Raw genomic sequence first — 19,419 nt, 5'->3', positions numbered from 1 at the left:
GGATCCTCTGTTGAGTGGATCTAGCAACCTTCTGCTTTTGGGAGGAATCTACCTAATACTAATTTTTGCTCCTGACACTTTTCTTCTGTACGCTGTATGGCATTCTTTGTGAATTCCAGCACATTTGAGGATTAGTGTTATTTATTCCATTACTAACCAAATCACTTGCCTAGAGGCATGAACGAACCCAAGAGAAGCCATGTGAAAATCAAGCGACTAGCTAGCTCAGTGGAGAAATCCACACTGGAGGTACCTGTGCGTAACCTGAGTTCCCCGCAAACTGGACATGGTCTCCTCCAGGTTCTGCCGCAGATCAGCGATGTTCTTCACTGTCCGCAGGCGCCGAGCCTCAGGATCTTCCCCTGGAAAGTCAAGGGTTACGATTATCTTAATTCTCAGACGGATCGTGAGCTTCATGGGCGGAGTAATCACGTCCATGACCACAACCATGTTCCATGCTCAGCGCCTGGAACCCTGTGGGTGCTTACAAAGGATCTGAGCATGAAGGAAGGAATGGATGGATGGATGGGTGGATGCCCAAAGGAGAGTAAGGCTGTCTTCTCCCCCCAGGTCCCTCCTGACACCAGTGAAGTCCAGCCTGTGGAGAAGCAAAGCGCCTAATCAGAGACGTAAGCACAGTTCACACTGTTTCCAACAGAGACACACACGTACGGGCTGACCACTTCCCAGGAATCATTTTCTGCACACGGAAAAGTGGGTGAGGCATTCTGTTCTCTCATCCACTGGTGATACACGCTGCCCTTGACCAGCCCTGCTTTACAAATGGAACTTGCAGTGGCTAAAAGATGTGTACCTAATAATCAAACATTTCTATAGAGAGGTTCGTCCTTGTTAGATTTATCATGTCATCTCAGATTCTGGCTCCTTTATTCACTGGCTGTGTGACCCTGGGGAAGGTGCTGACCCTCTCCATCCTCCAGAGTCCACAGTCCTAAAACGAGGACAGTGACAGTCCAGACCTCAAAGATGCCAGCAGCCACAGGGACTCAGTGGGCGGGGCCTGGAGGTGCTGAGCACAGCGCCCACCACAGCACTCGGCTCCCACCAGCTTAAACGAGGACAGTGACAGTCCCGACCTCAAAGATGCCAGCAGCCACAGGGACTCAGTGGGCGGGGCCTGGAGGTGCTGAGCACAGCGCCCACCACAGCACTCGGCTCCCACCAGCTGGTGCTCCAGAGCAAGAGCCACCACCAAGATTCAGGGTTTCTCTTTGTGGAACAAGGGACTTCCATTCCCTGGGCAAGATTTTCCACAAAATCTGGCTCAGCAGAGGTCAAGCCGGCAGACGTCCCAGGAGAACCAGGCCACACCAAGCCAGGAAAGCCATGTGCCCTCTCAGAGCAGCCTCGCCTAGCATTCCCCAGCTATTCTGTTTTGACGGGCTTGCCCAGGGAGGAAGAAAAGAGCACAAACCACAGTAACGATTAAAGGAATCAAACATCTTTCTCTCAGAGCCATTTCAGGGAGGGCTGAGAAGACCGAAGAACCATAATCAAGGGTCTTTAAAAGCGTGTGACTATTTCGAGTGTTGAGGAACAATTTTAAAGAAATCTCCACACAGAACATAGTACACATGGGCAACAGCAAGTAAAACTTACATTGGACACTAAGGAGAACTTGCAGCAACTGTCATTAATAGGAAAACAGGCAGCTAAGAAATGTCATAGATTCACTTTCCTTCTGAGACAGATAATTTCCTTAGGTTGTTCTCGGCATGCTGGTGCGTAGGAGCTGGGGGCCGGATTGAACAATAGATACGTCATTTTATGGAGGAAACTGGCTATAGCAAAGTCGCCATCCTTGAAAATGCAAGTGTTTTCAATTTTACCCCTCTTTTCAACCAAAAGAAATTTGGAAGGCATTTTTCTCTTATCTGAAATGTGGTCAAACTTGCATTTCCCACCCAATTCTTTAAAACACATACAGGTACGTATGTGTTTTTAACTGAAAGCAGTGATGAATGTCTACTTTACCTCCCCTTAGTGGCCTTGGAGGAACGTAATCACATCTATCTCTTGCGCCATCAATTAAATATCTTTTACTGCCAGTTTGGCCACATTTCATCTGTGTCAGGCTGCCCAAAAGGCACCGACCTTTGACAGCTCTAGGACCTGTAGTGAATGTTTATAGGAAACTGGATCTAGGCACAAGTTTTCAAATTACCTTCGTTAACTAAATCACACACAAGCTGTATAATGATTATATTTCTTTACCCATGTCTCTATTAATGACGTATTTACCTGTTAACCCTCCTTGAGAATTTCAAAGATCTCTGAGATGGGATGGTATCTCACCTTCACTTTTGCTAACACTCCCCCTCGCCACACACACATTTTTATAGGTGCCCAAGAAATATTTATCATTCAAAAGACATCTGGTCTGCGCAGGGTTGAAGGAAAAGCATGGATTTTGCATGCCGGCAAATAGAAGTTTGCATCGTGGCATTGTCACTCATTAGCCAGTTGACCTGGGATAGGTCACGTATCCTCGCTGAACCTCATCTGTAAAATGGGGATAAACCTTCCCCTCAGAGGGCTGGGAGGAGGATCAGATGCAAGGACACGTGATACGCCTGGCAGGAAGTGAAGGCTTGCTGAATTCCAGCGTCCTGGGGTCCCGCTGGGGACGTTTGCTCCCCGCAGAGTCCTACATACACCAGATTCCAATGTAGAAATGCAGTCAGTAATGCACCTGCCTTGCTTAGGTGATTATGTTCTAAACTGTCAAGTCTGCTTCCTTGGAGGATGGACTGAGTGTAAGAGTTTCCCACTAACTCACAGCTGAACAAAATAAAATCACAACCATGCTCCGACGGACACAGCAGGGCCCTCTCAGCTCAGATGCTGAGTTGGTGAGAATTGAGTAAGCGCTCCCATGTCTACCTGCGGCTCTCTTGCCTTTGGCCAAGGGCAGCCCTCCCTCGAGCCACCACCGGTCATGATGAAGAGAACACCTTATCCTGACCCAACAGGGCTGGGCGTGGAGATGTCAGGGTGTTACAAAAGAAACAAGAAAGACCCTGGGATTTTCACTTGAAAGAGGGAGGCTAAGGGAGGCTAAGGGACATGCTGCCACATGGAAAAGAATGGAAGTTGTCTGCGGGCTTCAGGAGGCTGGATTATATCCAGTGACTAGATATGTAAGAATAAAGAACTTCATTACCAGTTAAAGCCAACAAAACATGGAAGAGCTGTCTTACAAAGGAATAACCTTCCTGTCATAAGAAATATTCCAGCAGAGACTGAAAGACGATACGCCAGTGAAGGACAGAAAGGATTCATGGCCCAGATAATAAACAGGAGCATGTGGTTCCCTCTAACTCTACACTCCAAACTGCACCATCTCCACTGTAATGCCATGTAAGTGGCAAAGCACCATGGGAAAATCCACCTAATTTGCATAAGCAAGGGGAAAAACTAAGGAACTGATCAGACAGTCTCACCAATGTCCATTTCTAAATACACCCACCATTCATTGTCATTTCAAGGGGTTGGCTGCAGACAAGTTAAATTCAACCTCGTGCTACTGTGTAGTCTCTCCATAAAATAATTGACAGTACAATCACACATGTGGTTTCTACTGCTTGAACGTCAAGACAAGTCATCCCAATTAAGAAGTCTTCATTAGCAACCAACACCACTTGACTTAATACCACCGAGTGCTTGATCAGGCACAACTGACTGCAGTCTGTTCCCCCAAACCAGCGGACAGCATCCCAGGCTTTCTGGGCTCTGACTCGCTTAGAGTCCTGATGCAGAAGAGACACGGGAGAAAAAGAAAAACTAGTGAAAGATCATAGGCTGCAATCTGTCACTCTGAAGTTCAGTGTTAGGCGGAATGTTCTCTGGCTGCTGCCTGTGCTTTTCAAATGTGCATTTTGCTGAGCCTCAGTGTCAGACACGAATCCACACTCCTCCGGAGGACACACATCTGATACTCGGCGGGCTCTGAAGCACCGGCCCTGCTCTTTTGATGTGTGCACATAAGAACACGACCTGGAATGTGCGTGGAGACCTGAGCAGTCACCTGAACTCCACATCCTTCTCCTCAAAGCTGGCCTGTTTCCTGTGCTATCATGTCCTCACATGCAAAGAGCTACAAACCTTGGAGAGAAGGAAACATAAAATCAATCCCAAATGTGGGGCCCTGAACGAGTGCAAGATGGATCACTTACAAATGGCTTGGAACCTCTCTGCCCCGGTGCTGTGCCAGCCAGCAGAACCAGAAGGAAATAGTTAAATCGCTCAGATGCTCTGAAATTAATACTCAGAGCTAATAGGGAGATGGGTAAGATTCGATCGTAGGGCTGCAGACCAATTCCACAACTGTAACGTGGCCATTAAAATGGTGTGGTCATGGATATTGAGTCTAATAAATGGAATTTAAACACAAATTCAATTTTTAACCCAACTCTGGAAGTGGTAAGATATGAGAAGAATAATGCAGCCACTGCTAAATATGTGGTTTACCACTCGCCTCCCTGATTAGAAGTTGCTGGAAGGCAGGGCACAGCAATGGGGAACGGGGAAAAGAGATAGAGAAGGTGCTAACTCAGAATGCACTGCAGGAGGCATTCTAACTCAGATGCCAGCTTTCATTCTTTAAATTAAGAACGTGACAGGATAACATTAATAGGTGAATATTTGTGGAATTAACTATATGACAACTGTGGATGTTATGTTTTTATACCATGCCCCCTTCAGTCACCATTATGTAGGTTATACTTAAAATTTAGATTTTGTTTGTTTGTTTTTGGTAAAAGAAGCATGCTATAATCTTCCCAATTAATGGAGGATGTTAAGAACACATTTTCAATCAGTGCTTCCATACAGGACATAAAAAAGTCAATATTTTAGAGCTCCACCTCTTGTTGGAAAGCAACTTATCTGAAGAGTAAACAAGAGATTCAAAGTGAAGCGTCAGGGCGGCCCAAAGCCTCTACGTGAACAAAATGGAATTTATCTTAAAACAGGGTTTGCCAACAGGTAAGAGACCCATTTACAATTCTGGGGAGTAGATTGTGTGTGAGAAAAAAACAGGGAAGAAAGAGAAGAAGGAAAATCGTAAGAAAAAAGGGAAAATAAGTTGGTTTAGCTCATCAATCAATGCAACAGTAAAACATCTGCAAATCAAGCTGGGTCGGTGCCTTCCAGCAGGCGGTTGCACAGGAGGCCTCGTCACCAGTAGACACGGAACTTCTGGGCTCCATACTCACCGGTGAGTTCTTCCAGAGCAGGCTGTCCACTCTTGGTGTAGTGGCTGGGCTCCATGCTCACACCCGCTGAGCTAGACTCGGCAGTCACATTCCCTTCGGTGTCTGTCTGGGACCTTCACACAAACCAAACAGACAGCGTATCACGAGCAGCACCTACCACATCCGGACCACTGTGGTCTGACCACAGCACCCACCACCACCTCCTTCAGCAAGAAGCTTCAGAACAGAGCAGACCAGCAGACTGATGCTAAATAATTCATCGGCGCACGTGAAGCAATGTCCTAGAAACAGAGAGAGCCATCGAAGTGTAAAAGATGAAATATTCATCGCCCAAATGGAGGGTCTGCAATCCCTCACTGGGGAGTGCTTCTCTGATTCCCCAGCAGGGAGCTGGGTCCAGCCAGAACAATGCTGGAGAGGACTGGGTGGTTTGGATCATTTAACCTATGCCAAAGAGCACAATTCTAAGTAACCAGCAATGCCAGCAAGTCAAGCATAAAGATGACTCCATTGACAGCCCCCACGGCTCCCGCCAACCTCCCTGACACGGCTCTCTGAAAAAGATGACTGTAAAACTAGTCAGGAGTGGGTGCCAAGCAGGTGTGTCTGCCCTCTAGGTCTCTGATTCAGAGCTCAGATCTTCTGACATGAAAGGTCCCATTGATCATTCTTTCAACACTTGACTGAAATCTGTACTTCCCCAAACCTTCTCCATGCCCTTATTTGTCAAGCAAATCAAGGCAACTGCTTCATGCAATGGGTTCTTGCCTCAACTACTTCTGCTCACTTAGGCACGGCATGCAAATACATAATTACACTCAGATGCAGAACCCTGGGTGTATCATTATTAATTCATTAGCATCCTGAGCTCATTCAACCAGATTGCACTCTCTAAGAAAGCATTTGCCAAGAATGTGTGTTGTCTTAAATGTGGGGGATGTACTGATAAACCTCGTCATCCATCCATTCTTCCCCGCTTTGCCCTCCTACTGCAGCCATCAGTTTCCAATTCCTGTAATCTCTACCCACAAAGGCTTTTCATCCTCCCAGTGCTCCTCTCCATGCCCTGGCCGGAATCCACGCTCTCACCATCTCTGCCAAGGCCCTCCAAGTACGCTGCCTCCAGCCTGGAGGGTGGGAATGGCAGCTAGGTGTGGGGACCAGCCCACAGATTCATTCTCATTGGTCTGTGGAGTATTTTAAAGCTTTTGAATCAGTTTCAGCATTTAAAAATTTGGAGATTTCACAAGAAATATCTGGATTCCTGCTCTCTCTCTTTCTCTTTTCTTTACTTTCAGAAAAATGAGAAAGTCTAGAAAGACTGAGCTCACGTTCTTGCAGGGTGCCACCTGCTGGTGTTAAGTGGTGGCTGCTCCCTCTAGAGAGGAGGAGTTTCCTCTGCCACAGTCCCACGCATCCTGAGCTACTCATTTGTATCGCGTTTTGGGGCTCAATTAGGCATCTGAACCCATGATCTCTGCTCTAGGCTGTTCCTAGGTCTGGTCCACCCCCCACACCATCCTCCACTGATCTCTTTGACCTTCTGATTAAAGGGCTTCAATGGTTCCCCCTGCCCACAGAATAAGGTCTAAAGTCTTCACTGTGGTAGAAGAGGCCCTACATTATGGGATTCTACCTTCCTTCCTTTCCAGCCCCATCTCCTCCACTCCTGCCCTGTATACACAGCCCTACCTGCGTTCCACTCACATGTAGCTTCTCTCCACTCCCAGATCATACTATGCTCTTAGCAGAAACGTCTTTGTAGTTACTAGACCTCTGCCTAAAGGCCCTTCTCTCTTCTTCCTTTATTTATTCCTATTCTGCCTGTAAGACACAGTTCCCATGCTACCTTGGCCTGGAAGCCTTCCCCCAGTCTGCCAGCTGACCGCCCCACCTCTGGTGTGCTTCCACAGCACTCTCCTTATTTTCCAATGCCTGTTTATTACAATACGACCTAGTTAACAAATCTTCCCTCAATGAGACAGACCTCTAAAGGCAAAGACTGGCTCTTTGGACGTGTGCACATAAGAACACGGTCCGTTCAAATTCACACGCCAAGCAGGCACTCAGTCAAGGCAAGGTGAACAGATAGGTGAGAAATTTTTAAGTCTAGAAAGATGCTGGGTCCTGGAAGGAACATTAGAGGTGGAGTCTGAACACCAAGCCAGCTGCAGGTCTGGAGCCCAGAACTTGATTGACAGCTGTGCACATCTGCGTTAGCTGCTTCATCTCTGTGACCCTCAGGGCCCTCTTCCATATAGTAGGGGACGACAACAGCGACCTCCCCTTGCTGCTACAGAAATCACATATGATACGACACAAAAGCACTCAGTAACATGTAGAGATAGAGGTGCTCAGTGTTACTTCTGAACCCATAAATAGAATTCATTCTGCGTGATTTAAAAAAATGATTTACCTTCCTTTTGTCTCTTGGTAACATCGCTAACATGGAGAGACTCGGGGGGGAGCATTGTAAGTTACATACAGTGAGCCATCAATTTTAGAGCACAGAGGGAGTCTAAACCATTTTTTTAAACCCTCTAATCTAGTCCAACCTCCTCACTTCACAGATGAAGATAATAAGGCTCAGAGAGAGGCAGAGATTTAGAGTCAAGACTGTTTCATGGTTAACAGCTCGGTCCCTCTAGTGAGATAGACTTGGGTTTCAACACTGCTCTTCTAGCTATTAGCTCTGTGACTTAGAGCAAGTTATTTAATTAAGACTGTTTGCTCACCTACAGAATGGGGATAAAAAAGACAGCTAGGGGCCGGCCAGGTGGCGCAGCAGTTAAGTGCACGTGTTCTGCTTCGGTGCCCAGGGTTCGCTGGTTCGGATCCCAGGTGCAGACGTGGCACCACTTGGCAAGCCATGCTGTGGTAGGCGTCCCACATATAAAGTAGAGGAAGATGGGCATGGATGCTAGCTCAGGGCCAGCTTTCCTCAGCAAAAAGAGGAGGATTGGCAGATGTTAGCTCAGGGCTAATCTTCTTCTTCAAAAAAGATAGCTAGCTCATGGAGTTGTGGAATGACTAAATGAACGAAGGCATGAACAGCCCTTAGCTGAGTCTCTGCACACACCTAGTGCATGCTCACCAGCTGTTCCTGTAGCCAGGTCCCGGACCACGCAGGGAGTCACCAGCTAATAAAGACAGAGCCTAGAGGTCCTGACTCCTATCCCAGTGCTCCCCTTTCCAGGCTCTCCCCTGGCTCACCTAAAGAGGAAGGAACTTCAGAGGGTCCAGAAGGACATCACACCAGGTGAGCATTAACGTTAAAATGCAGCTTGGCGGTTGTCTCCCTCCTCCTATTAGTCAGACATTTGCTCTTTATCATTAAGAAATTTTCCTCTCACGGAAAAACTTGACTTTTTTTTTTTTTTAAAAAAACAGGGATTAAATATTTTACAATCTTTCAAATGGTTACAGCCAAAAAAAAAAAAGGGAGGAAGGAGTAGGATTGATCAAAGACTGTCATATATTTTAATTTTGAAAATGCAAATCAAGAATCTGTGAAGAGTCATTTGAATATGCATTACCTCAAGACTATTAATGTTCTTGGAACGATGAGAACTTCACGGGGAGCAATTGGGTGCCTCCACGCTTCGAACAACCGCATTAGACGCCCTGCACGTGGCCGGCACTGAGTCACTTCCAAGCCTTGGCTCTATTCTCAGGACTGTGAGCTGAGCTGATGACTTGATTTAATAAAAAGATGACTGTCTTTCAATTAAAAAGTTTGGGTGTGACCCTCACTGAAGGGGAGTGTGAGCAGAGGAAAAGGGAGAAGGGTCCTTTCTTCACAGGTTGGACCTGGTGGGCATTACTCTGAAATCCTTCATGCCAGACTTTCCACCAGCTCCTGGCAGGAATGGTAACAGAACCCACTAGAACACAACTCAGGCAGGGAGCGGGGGGATAGCTAATTGTTTGGGGAACAACATAAGCAGAAGCTGAGAGTCTGGGGATGAGTCTGTGCATACGAGCAGGCCTATAAGTGTATGTGCATATGGGCGTCTGCATGTTAAATCTGAATGTGTACTTGTGTCCATACTTACATGTGACTGTCAACGTATGTCCACACCTAGGGTGGTATGAGTGCGTGTACACAACTGCGCATGTGTAGGGACTTAGGGTAAGAGGTGTAAAATGAGTGCCCGGACTACGACATTCAGTCTTAGGCCCCTCTTGCTACGTAGAGCTATCAGTTGTCATTCAACTGTGCAGTGTGGCCAAACGCACCACACGTGTCCAGCACACGACCAAGCTGACTACTGTGAGCAAAGCTCTGGGACCCCCTCAGGAGCAGTGCTCGGGGAGCTTCCACCTGCCTGGAGAGGACTTATCCTCATGCAACAAGTAGCACCTGGAGCCAGGGTCCTCCTTTCTGCAAAAGGTGGGCGGTGCAGGCTGAGCACCCCTCACAGGCCAGAACCCCGCAGAGCAAGCAGCACCTGGCTCCACACGGGCTCCATGGTCCTGTGGATGTGTCATCAGAGACAGAGACCGAGGGACCGGTAATAGACAGAAGGATGGAGTCAGCCACAAACACCCAGACTTGTCCTCGATACAACCTCAGTTCTTTCGTTCTTCCAGAGCTGATCCGTCCTTACCACTACTCTTCTCCCTCACCCACTCTCCCCCCAGAAACTCCCAGCACACAGCAGGGACTGGGAAGATACTTTATACGTGTGACATGGTAAGAAACTGTGAGGCTCTGGAAGCTCAAGATGCATGCCTCTGAGAGAAGCAGCCTCGGTCATGCAGCAAAGCGGTCTTTGTGTCTTCCATTTTTACAGTACATTCAGATGTGTTGGGACTGATGCTGGAGCTAGCTGAGTGATACCAAACCACCCTTCACGCATCTGCTCCTGCAGATGCTGCTGTTTCCCAAACACCCCCGGGCCCCCACGTGCCCCTGGAATCCTACTTATCCCAGGGTCAGCTCACATTTACGTCCTCTTGAGCTTTCTCCGACCTCCCTCACGCCACACTGTATTAACCATTCCCTCTAGTACACTGCATGCACCTCTGACAGGAGCTTATCCCATGGTACCTTAGCTGTTTGCGTAAACATTCCTGGAGGGCAGCCCTGAGCCCGCCCTCAAAGACCTAGAATCCACCGGGAAGGCTCCTGTGCCCAACGGCCCAGAAAGGGCAGGCGGGTGGCCGCTCCTACCTGTACAGGAAAGGCGCGACTGTGGCAGTGTTGGGGTGGTTGTATTGCTGCTGGGGCTGAGGTAGCTGGACACTGACAGTATTGCTTCCTGTGGTCTGGGTGGTCCCAACGGACCCACTGACAGTCTGGCTGCTGATGCTGTGGTTCAGGGTGGTCCCGCCTGGGCCTTTTCCTTCCGAGGACGCCAGGCTGGAGGAGGAACTGGAGTGTCTGCCGTCCAGCTGGGGCTTCTGCTGGGGAAGCCCCGAGCTCGGCTTCCCACCCCGGCTCCGCTCCCCCTCCTTGGGAGGGGCGGGGGCACTTGGGGACTTCGCGGGCATGCTCTTCATCCCTGGTTTTGGTATTCCACTGTGGGGAGGGGCCGTGGCCTCCTTCTTGGCACTGCTGAGCTTCCCCCCTTTGGGGATGAAGCTGGCGATCTTGGAGGACTTTTTTGGCATCTCGGTCACGGCCGCCCCAATGGGGTCTTCCTTCGGCCCCTCTTTGAGGTCCACCCTCTCAGTCACAGAGGCTCTCTTGGCGAGGTCCTTGCTTTTCTCCTTTTCCTTCTCCCGCTGCTGTTTCTCCTTTTCCTTCTCATTGCCTTTCGGGGAACTCTTCTTGGTGGTCAGCGCCCGGCTGAACGTTCTCTGGGCGATGCCCTTGAGCGCAATCTTGGGACTGTTGGAGGCAGGCCCGGCCGCAGTGAGCGGGCGACCCGCCGCCTCCATCTCTTCACTCTCTTCAAAGCTGGGCAGCATCTCGAGCCGCTCACAGCTCGTGTCCCGGGAGCCCGGGCCCTCACCCGCCTTGGAAGCCCCTTTGCTGTTGAAAAGTTTTAGCTTTTCCAGCATGGACTTCTGACTGTTGGGGGCTGGCTTTATGGCTTCGGGGCTGGGCCTGGGGGCCTCAGGCACGGGCTGCTTGACCGAGAGCATGGCGGCCGTGGCACTGTGCTTCACGCTAACCGACTTGCTGCGCCAAGGCTTGCAGGCGGCGCCGGGCTGGGGGATGGCTGAGGCGGCGCCCACGTTAGCCGGAGCCGAGGGGCCGCCGCTCTCGGAAGAGGCAGGTGCATGCTCGCTCATTCCGGGGTGGGGGGAGGCTGGGCTTGCCGATGGCTCTGCAGAGAGGGGAAGAGAAGGGAACCTGAGTTACACCTGTGGATCTGCACTGAAGACCAAGGAGGGTCGGCTGGGGTCACACAGCCAGTCACTCCCAACCGGAACGCCATACAGCTCCATCACCCACTTGGTGCATTCTCTGTGGTTCAATTTTAAATTCTACCTTGACTTCCTCCTGCTCTCTATCACACACAGTTCACATCCCCCCCACCCCAATCACGTTTTGGGGTGTGCTGTGCAAATGCACACTGATCTTAACATCAACAGGCATGAAGCACAACTAAGCACGTAAATTTATGGAAAAACAAACAAAAGTTCACACTGCCACCATGGTGGTGTAAGAAAGATGTAGGAAATATCTATTGTTTTGAGTTATTCAACCCACAACCCCATTTCCCAGTTATGCCAAACAATCGAGCATTATCCAACTTTAAGAAACATTAAAGAGACGTTAAAAGAAAAGAGACAACAAAATAGAGAAGAGAGACCATATATAATCTTTACAGAAGAATAATTACCCACAGAACTTGCTACACGCTATCAAAGCATAGAAGTTTTTCTGTGTTGGCACTTTTAAAGAGTTACAAACATGATTCAGGCTGGACTTAAAATAGACTTCTCAGCTTAAGAGTGTAAACTGTGCACGTGGCTTCACTGTAGGCAGGAAAACACGCAGGTTATCTGAAAGTCAAGCCTTTCCCCTGGCGCTCAGGAGTGTTTCCCCAGCCAGACTCCTTTCTCAGAAAAGCCTCAAAATATGTCCAAACTAGAACCAGAGCTATTCTGGGAAGAGTGGGTTCCAAACTGGAGTTCTGCTAGCCACCCAGGAGGCCCAGATCACAGAGATGCAATCGGCAGCTCCCTGCTTCGGGCAGTGCCAGAACTGTGCAGCGCGATCCCACGGCAGGGCAGCTGCCAGAGAGAGCGGCAGGGGAGGCACACGCCCCCACCCACACCCCGAGCCCACCCGGTGCTCGTGACAGACAGGAGGCAGCCCTTCAGCCCCCAGAGAGCACGTCCCCATCTGCAAAGTCACGATGCCACGACTTACCTAGAGGCAGCCACTTTCTCCCACAACGACACCCTAGGAAGAATCCTCCAACTGAAGAGGCTGCCCTTCCAATTGTCACAAGTGTTTTCGGTTAAACTGCTCATGTTTCTAATTAACTTTTGTCATCCGCAACTGCTCCAGTGCCCAGAAGCCTGGCGGGATTAACGGCTGCTTCTTCTGCCTTTTTTTTTTTTCTTTAATACCTATGTTCCGCTGCCTTCTAGCAACAGAGTAAACTGTATATAGAGCGGCTTTTTATGATTTAAACGTCAACGGCCGCCCAGGCGGAGTGAAGGCAGCCGCTGTGTGGGACACGAGCGCCGTGCAGAGAGCTCCCGGCAGCGGGACTGCCTCCCTTCACCCTCAACGGCTCGGGGAAGCCGCAGAGCCAGGGTGATCCAAAGCAGACCTCCCAATGTTTTAAAACACATACATCTTCCTGACTTACTGGGGATTTGGGCTGGAGGGGGCTGCTGCACAGCCCTCCCTAAGGAAACTGGCCGGGCGTTGTTGGAGCTCTTCCTGCGGAGAGCTTGGAAACGGGCTCCTGCAACCCAGCCGCCCACACCACCTGCCTTTCAGAGGGTCTCCTCACCCTGATGCTGCCCACGGATGGCCCCCTGGGTGTCAGGAGGTGCAGTGCCAGGCACGTCGTGAAGAGGGGCTGACTATACTCAGTTTACCAGTGAGGAAACTGAGGCAGAGAGGGCTGATGACTGACCCTCAATCTCACAGCTAGATGTGGACATATCTGGGATTTGAACCCAGGCCTCCTGACACAGTGCCCCTGGGCCTGCACCACGGGTACCTCCTTTGAAGAAGAATACATTTAAACAACAGGCCCTTGAATGATGAGGGTGCTTTTCAGGCATTTCTATTGCGAGGGTATGTTCATGACATCCACAGCGGCCACGGGACAGGAGGCTCTGGGTGGAATACTGCTGACCCTCCAGTCCCGAGTCCCCCTTCTCTTAGGACAACGGCCTTCCCTGTTACCTGGGCTCCGATCTGGGGCAGAAGTAGTCATTCATTCATGCATTCAGTATATTCATTCCCATAATATCTCGGTGAGCACCTAGCATATGCCAGACGTGGTTCTAGGCACTTGACAAAACAAAGATCTCTGCCTTCGTGGAGCTGACGGTCCAGCAGGGAGGAACAGACAGTAAGGAGCTGATCAATTTCACCATTTGTTAGAAAGTAAGTGCTAAAGAAAAGGGGGGTTGGGGGACCAGTTTGCAACAACATCCTTACAGGAGCTATGACATCATGTTCAGAGGGACACCCCTCTTTCCTAGAAAAGTTTTGGGCATATTCCCCACTAAGCATGAGAACATGGATCAACACAACCCTCTGCTCCCACTCATTCCTTCGAACTCCTACAAAGCTTGCTTGAAATGGTTCTGACAAGAAATGCCCCTCCCTAGCATTTCTGAGTATTTTTAACATTAATTACACAGCTGGAAATTAACCAACAACTAACCAGCTAATGTGGACTCAGAGTTAAACAGACACCGGGCTTGTCATAAGCGAAATGCACAGACTCACTGAAGACGTGTCTCCTTCAGATAAAAGGTGCAGGTGCACGGAAGGGGTCCACACAATGCAGGCAGGACGGACACGCACACTGTCACTGCTCAGGCTGTGCCAAATGGCTCCCAGAAATTCCTAATTGTGTTTAAAAAAATTTTTTTTTGAGGAAGATTAGCCCTGAGCTAGTGTCTGCCACCAATCCTCCTCTTTTTGCTGAGGAAGACTGGCCCTGAGCTAACATCCATGTCCATCTTCCTCTACTTTATATGTGGGATGTCTACCACAGCATGGCTTGCCAAGCAGTGCATAGGTCCGCACCGGGGGGGAGCCTGGGCCACTAAAGCAGAACGTGTGAACTTAACTGCTGTGCCACGGGGCCAGCACCTCCTACTTGTCTTAAACCCAAGCTCAAGTGCCTTCTCCTCTGTTACACTATCTGAGGCCCTCAAGCTGAATGGACTGTCTGTTTGCATCATATGACGTTTTCCCAACTTTCTGTTTTCCTAGGACATTGTCCATACCTTCCCGGAGAAAGATTCTGGAGGGCCACTGCCTTACACCAGGCACTGGGAACACAGAGATGAACAAAATGCAGCTCCTGCCCTCTAGGAACTCACTGTCCAAAGGGGCAACAGACCTCAAAACAGAGCACAGGATCACGCAGAGGACTGTGGAGGGCTGTATGAGGCACCACGAGACCCAAGGATTAGGCGTTACTGATTCTCCCATCTGGGGAGCCTTCATGGAAGAGGTGACCCTTGAGTTGGTTGTCACGCCATGCTTCTGCTATGGGTTGGTTGGTTATTCCATAGGTCTGTGAGTTCCTCCAGGACAGACACACACTCCTCGATTCATCTCTGTGTCCCAAAGCTGTCAGCACATAGGAAATACTCAGTACACAGTTTCTGAATTGTTGGTTGGCAGTTTTGACTTTTGCAAGTCACATTTAAGGCAACAGAGACACAAGATTTGCGATTAGTCCTTAGGGTTTTCTTAAAACTTTTCAGCCTAAACTCAAGGAAAAAAACCAGGACAGGGACTCAGAGCTTCAGAATTTCTACTTGGCATTTCACTACAGGGCCTCCCTGGTTGTGAAATCATGGGGACATTTCAAGGCTACTCATTCCAGCACTTGGAGATGATTCTGAATTTGGTTTTTAGAACAGAACTTTCCTGAGTTGGGGACAGGGCATCTGAGGATCAGATCGTCAATCCTTTGTGCTTACACCATGGCCAGAAATCCCCTTAATAGTGAAGGGGGCTCCAAGTCATGAGTGGTCTTGTCCAGGTCAACTTGACACGTTTCTGTCCTTTCTAAGGTATCATACCAGTGACCCTGGCTGAAGCGGATATTCGGGGCTGCTCCTTTTTCTTTGGGAAGCAGCCATTTCTAATGCCAGGGTTCTGTGATTCCTAGCAAGAGACTTTCCTTACAAGGCTTCTGAGATGGTCAGATAAATGCAGAAGGGGTGTGGATGGGCAGGCCAAGCCTCAGGCTCTGTCACCAAGATATGCCGTTTGCCTCTCTGGGCCTCAGTCGCCCTATTTGTAAGAAAGAGGATTAGCTCTTTCTCTAGAGTCCTTTCAGCCGTTTCCATTCAAATCTCAGTGAGTCTCTGAGAGACCCTATGAGGCTGGGCCAAGAACACAGCTCTCACTCACTAAGTTCTGTCCTTACTTTGGGCTGTGACTTACAGGTGTTTCTTTATCTTCAAGCAGTCCCCCTCCACCGTTCTCTTAAGATGTTTACTAATAAAGGCAGGAGAAAACCTGGCTGAGTCAAGCTGTAGTCAACCTTGAATGAGTCACCAGTGAACTCAGAAATGCTAATATTCTAGGAAAATAAGTGTGCAATTGTGCACGTTGCTGGGGGTGTGGGGGTGAGTTCTTTAAAATTAAGAGCACTTCTTGCCCTAATAACTAACAGCCCTCATTTCTTTTCTCCTGCATATGGACCTTTGTTAGAGCAAAGGAATCTAAGAGGGAGAAAGGAGAAAAGCATCAAGAATGCTCCGAACATCTGTATTCCTCCAACAATGCCATCGAAGTCGGTGAGATTACTGTCGATGGCACAGGGATGACATTTTTATAGTTTAAAAGTTGTATGTTTATTTTATTGCATATTAGAACAGATAACTAGTCCATATATAAATTAACAGTTTCGTGGATATTAAATGTAGATTAAAATTTGAGTTGATTTAAGGAAAACATAAAATAAATAAAAACAAAAAAAAATTAAGTCTGGTTCACAGATTTGGCAAAAATCACGCAGAAAGTCTGTGAAAGACTGAGTTGTGGAAACACTGTTGCATTAAATCAAGAAATACTTATTTTACATATAAAACATATAATAAGTATTTTAGAAATACTTGCTTTACATGAAATCTATTCTTTTGGAAAATGTAATCAACCAGATAGAAATCAAATCAGAAAGCCCACATAAGGACCAGGTTCCAAACTAAGGTGAAATGGCTACTTTTTAGAACTTTATTCATGTGTATTTTTTCAGCATGACATGTTGCTGAGAATGGACAGATCTGGCAATATGACCAGGCCTTGTTTAGCAAAATATAATTGAAAAAATAATAGCTTTAGCAAGTTTTTGACTACTAAACACAGTAAGAATGACACAGTATGTCACACTCAATTAACATTCAAATATCCATACGTAAAACTGAAAAATGCAATATATGCATTTTATATTGTAAAACATATAATTAGATATATAATTGTATATATTTATAGGTGCAATAAGCTCTGATACATTTGACTCAAGTCCGTTTTTTAAAATGCTGATCAGGGCCCCTAAACAGATTCTATGTCCCCAGACTGAGCATCACAGTTCTCAAAGATCAGCTTACAAGGCTCAACCACCACCAACCGACAAACCATGGCAAGGAGGAAAAAGTCTCATTTGAAACACTGCAGACAGGATGCCTTTGAAGAAGAGAAAGGGCTTTTTTTTTTTTTTTTTAAGGGTTTAGGGAGAGCATTAATCCTCCAGTGGGGAGGGAAAAGTTTGGTTTTTCTGGCAACCAGCCTTAACCTTCCCTGACAGTAACCAAAATACTTTCTAAATGAAAATACTGTCTAAGGCAGATAAATAAGCATTTCTTCCTCTTTCCCTCCAGGAAGGCCAACACTGGCCACAGGTCCCTTCTGTCCCAGTCTCTTGGTTAGGGAAACGTTGGTGGTCTGGTCCCGATGCCAGCAGACACTCAGGGAGTGTGTTCCAGGCTGGCTGATCTCAGCCCCTGTCACCGCTACTGTGACTTCAAACCTGCCCTGGGGAAGTTTCCCACCTAAATCCTCTCCAGGGTCTTCATGAAAAGGCCTGATAATCGGACCTGGGAAAATGTTGGCAATTTCCTATAATTTGTCAAGTTGTCAATCTTGTGCACTCAAATTTGTTAGGATAATTGAAACCAGTTTTTGTTTTTTTTTTTTTTTTACAGTGCGTGGACTCCAAGCACACAGGCTGGAGCTTGTCTTCAGAGTTGCTCAGGTCATTTCTCTACAGCCCTGCTGGCCATGTGAACCTCACTCCATCTATCAGTGGTTCTGCAGCATTCCTTGAGCCTGGCTGGAGGAGCCTTCTCTGCACTGTTGTGATCAGTGTCTAATATTAAGGGCATGGGCTTAAACCTAGTCTTCTCTCCATCACCCTCCTGGAGAGGATCCTTGGAGGTATGGAAAGAGGGAGAAGAAGGCATGAGAACCACCAAGGAGAGTGAGAGGGCATGGAGGGAGAGCGAGCTGGGCTTTGCTCACAAATGCTCTAAGAATCTTCTTGTGTCTACAATTCTACAGGATCCCAGGAGATCCAAGTTAGAATAAGGATGATGACTCATATAAACAAATGTTTTTAGAAAGTTGCTCTGTTAATGCAATCCCTATCAAAACCCTAGCGATGTTTTTTTGCAGAAATAGAAAAATCCATCATAAAATTCATATGGAATCTCAAGGGACTCCGAATAACCAAAACAACCTTGAAAAAGGACAAAATTGGAGGTCTCATACTTCCTGATCTCAAAACTTACTAGAAAGCTATGGTAATCAAGTCAGTGTGGTACCGGCATTAAGACTGACATATGGGCCAGTGGACTTCACTACAGAACCCAGAAATAAACCTTTGCATATATGGTCAAAGGATTTGCAAAACTATTCAATGGGGTAAGGATGGTCCTTTCAACAAATGGTGCTGGGAAAACTGGGTATCTACATGCAAAAAAATGAAGATGGATTCTTACCTTATACCATATAAAAAAGTTAACTCAAAATGGACCAAAGATCTAAACATAAGAGCTCAAACTAGAAAACTTTTAGAAGAAAACCCAGAGCAAAAGCTTCATCACACTGGATTTGGCAATGATTTCTTGGATATGACACCAAAAGCACAGGCAAAAAATCCAAAAAATAGAAAAGTTGGACTTCATCAAAATCAAAAACTTTTGTGCAAAGGACTCTATCAAAGGAGTGAAAAAACAACCTACAGAATGGGAGAAACTACTTGTAAATCATATATGTGATAAGGAATTGATATTCAGAATATATAAAGAACTCCTTTACTCAACAACAATACAACAACCTAATTAAAAACTGGGCAAAGAACTTGAATAAACATTTCTCCAAAGAAGTTACACAAATGGCCAATACGCACATGGAAAGATGTTCAGCTTCACTAATCACTAGGGAATGCAAATCAAAACCACAATGAGATACCACTTCACACTCATTAGGAGGGTTATTACTAAAACAAAACAGAACAAAACAAAACAGAAAATAAGTGTTTGTGAGGATGTGCAGAAACTGGAATGGAACCCTTGTGTGCTACTGTGGAAATGTAAGGTGGTGCAGCCATTGTGGAAAATGGAATGCCAGTTCCTCAAAAAATTAAACAGAATATGATCCAGCAATTCCACTTCCAGGTAAATACCCAAAAGCAGTGAAAGAAGTGAAAGCAGGGACTTGCACGGATATTTGTATACCCATGTTCATAGCAGTGTAACTCACAATAGCCAAAGGTGGAAACAACCCAAGTGTCCATCAATGGATGGATAAACAATGGCTATTGTTTGGATAAACGAATGGATGAACTAAATGTGGTATATGCATACAATGGAATATTAATTCACCCTTCAAAAGGAAGGACATTCTGACAGATGCTACAACATGGATGAACCTTGAAGACATTATGCTAAGAAAAATGAGCCAGTCATAAAAGGACAAATATTGTATGATTCCACTCATTAGAGGTATCTAGAGTAGTCAAATTCACAGAGACAGAAAGTAGAATGGCGGTTGTCAGGGGCTGGGGAG

General features: G+C 47.3%; 1 protein-coding gene across 8 annotated transcripts in view; it reads right to left on the bottom strand.

Annotated features, from left to right (window-relative positions):
- Positions 1-19,419, bottom strand: part of NAV2 (neuron navigator 2) — a 706,055-nt gene that overhangs the window by 153,082 nt on the left and 533,554 nt on the right. For 7 of the 8 annotated variants that reach the window (XM_070491341.1, XM_044752510.2, XM_070491340.1 and 4 more), the window contains 3 exons: positions 10,414-11,515; positions 5,238-5,350; positions 254-362 (listed from right to left, as the gene is read on the bottom strand). In XM_070491341.1, coding sequence (XP_070347442.1) covers positions 254-362; positions 5,238-5,350; positions 10,414-11,515 — 1,324 coding nt within the window. Of the gene's footprint in view, positions 1-253; positions 363-5,237; positions 5,351-10,413; positions 11,516-12,567; positions 12,687-19,419 lie in introns of those variants that run through there. The other variant, XM_070491345.1, reaches the window with a different exon arrangement.

This window comes from Equus asinus, chromosome 20 (assembly GCF_041296235.1).
Source record: "Equus asinus isolate D_3611 breed Donkey chromosome 20, EquAss-T2T_v2, whole genome shotgun sequence".
Taxonomy (NCBI): Eukaryota; Metazoa; Chordata; class Mammalia; order Perissodactyla; family Equidae; genus Equus; species Equus asinus.
Note: the sequence above shows the minus strand (reverse complement) of the source record. Positions and strands in the feature narration are given on the sequence as shown.